Source organism: Rattus rattus, chromosome 1, assembly GCF_011064425.1.
Source record: "Rattus rattus isolate New Zealand chromosome 1, Rrattus_CSIRO_v1, whole genome shotgun sequence".
NCBI classification, from domain to species: domain Eukaryota; kingdom Metazoa; phylum Chordata; class Mammalia; order Rodentia; family Muridae; genus Rattus; species Rattus rattus.
In genome coordinates, this window is record NC_046154.1 from 123617618 (window position 1) to 123619213 (window position 1596).

Here is a 1596-nt window from a genome sequence, read left to right on the forward strand (position 1 = left end):
TTAAGAACATTGGAAAATTTTGAAGAGATACCAAAAAACAAGCAAAGTGTTTTATAAAGCAAATTTACTTGAACAAGAAATTGTTTTAATTACATATGATGGTTTTCTACATTAAAGAAAATATAAGACTGCAAGACTGAAAATAAATACCTTATATTAATAAGAAAATAAATATATAGATATGACATTATTACAAAACAAATGCTTTTACATACAGAAAAAAACTTTGCGCAGTTTTGCTGAAATATCTAGGCAAGTTGATTGTGTTCATGCCAAAATAAATGAGAGTTTTTAAACATTACAGGGTCTTCATCCAGGAGAGTCCTCTCTACTCTCAAACCTCAGCACTCAGGTCTCACTCCTCCTCACTCAGTCTTGCTAGCAAGTGGACTGAGGAAGACAGGGTTCTCCAGACTTCTGCTCTGACCACCTCCCAGGCACAGGGGCTGTGTTTCTTCTCTCTCAGGTACACAGTGATCCTGTGGAAGTATTCCCTCACAGCCAGCAGGGAGTCTTCTTGGGTTAGGGGAGGTTCTTGCATTCCAACCTTCTGCATCAGGCAGACTTTGAGGTCACTGAGCTGCTGGTGGAGGTCATTGCAGAATGAGTCTAGGAGGGTTGCATTCCAAGCAGCAGATGACTCCTTTGATGTGAAGATGTTCAGGACCTGCTGGGTCAGCTCATGCAGAACAGGGATGGTTTGAGCCTTCTGGATCTGCTGGGCATCCACCTTCTCCTGGGGGAATCCAAAGTCCTGTCTGTCCTTCAGGCAGGAGACAGGGGAGAGTCTCCTCATTTGTGCCAGGAGTGTGAAGGCTCTCTTGTTCCTGAGATTGAGAGTGGGAGGCAGGTCACATCCTAGACAGCAGGTGGACCAGTAGCTCATCACCACCAGGACCATCAGGAAAGCACAGAGCCTAGCCATTGTGGATCTTGCAGATGCTGGAGATCCTCAGGGCTCTTTGGTCCTGAACCTTCCCCTTTAGGTTCTCTGAAGACCATCCTGTGTGGATGTGTCTTAAATAGGGGAAACACTAGTTTTCATTTTCTGAATGCCCTCCTCACTCTTTCCACTTGTCTTTTCACTTTCTTTAACTCATTCTCTGCTTCTGCCTGGGCATTTTTTCCTAAAGCATTTTGGTTTTCACTATTGCTTCCTTTTTCCCTGCTACTCTCTGAAAGTTGTTTTAGAGATTTTCTTTTTTTTGTTTAGAGTTTTTATTGACTGTTATACCACAGGTAAATACTGTTTGTCTTAAATTTACACATCTGTTGTAACAAAAAAAACTCTGTAAAAGTTTCCTATAAAAGGTTTTGAAATTCATTTTACAATTATTTTTTGTGTCATTGATATGATTTACAATATATTTAAACCATAATGTAAAGTACAATGAAAATGTTCTAAATTAAAATATGTTTAAATAAGAGTATACTTTAAATTATTTCAATATTTAAAGTTTTAAAATTTAGTTCTTCATTTTGTCTTCATTAAGTGTAATATAAATTTATATAAAAGGTCAATTTAATTATCACTGTATTTTTAGCTATTTACTCCATGATTTTAATGCAATCCTCTCTGCTCAATATATAAAATGC

General features: G+C 38.0%; 1 protein-coding gene across 1 annotated transcript; it reads right to left on the reverse strand.

The window, feature by feature from the left end:
- Nucleotides 1–355: 355 nt before the first annotated feature.
- On the reverse strand, nucleotides 356–1052 carry LOC116903058 (interferon alpha-12). Its single transcript, XM_032905359.1, has one exon. It carries the CDS (start codon nucleotides 923–925, stop codon nucleotides 356–358), a length of 570 nt encoding a protein of 189 aa, XP_032761250.1. The 5' UTR covers nucleotides 926–1052.
- Nucleotides 1053–1596: the final 544 nt, after the last annotated feature.

What these genes read in the sequence shown, in the direction of transcription:
- LOC116903058 (XM_032905359.1), bottom strand. Translation starts at nt 925, where the DNA reads ATGGCTAGGCTCTGTGCTTTCCTGATGGTCCTGGTGGTGATGAGCTAC.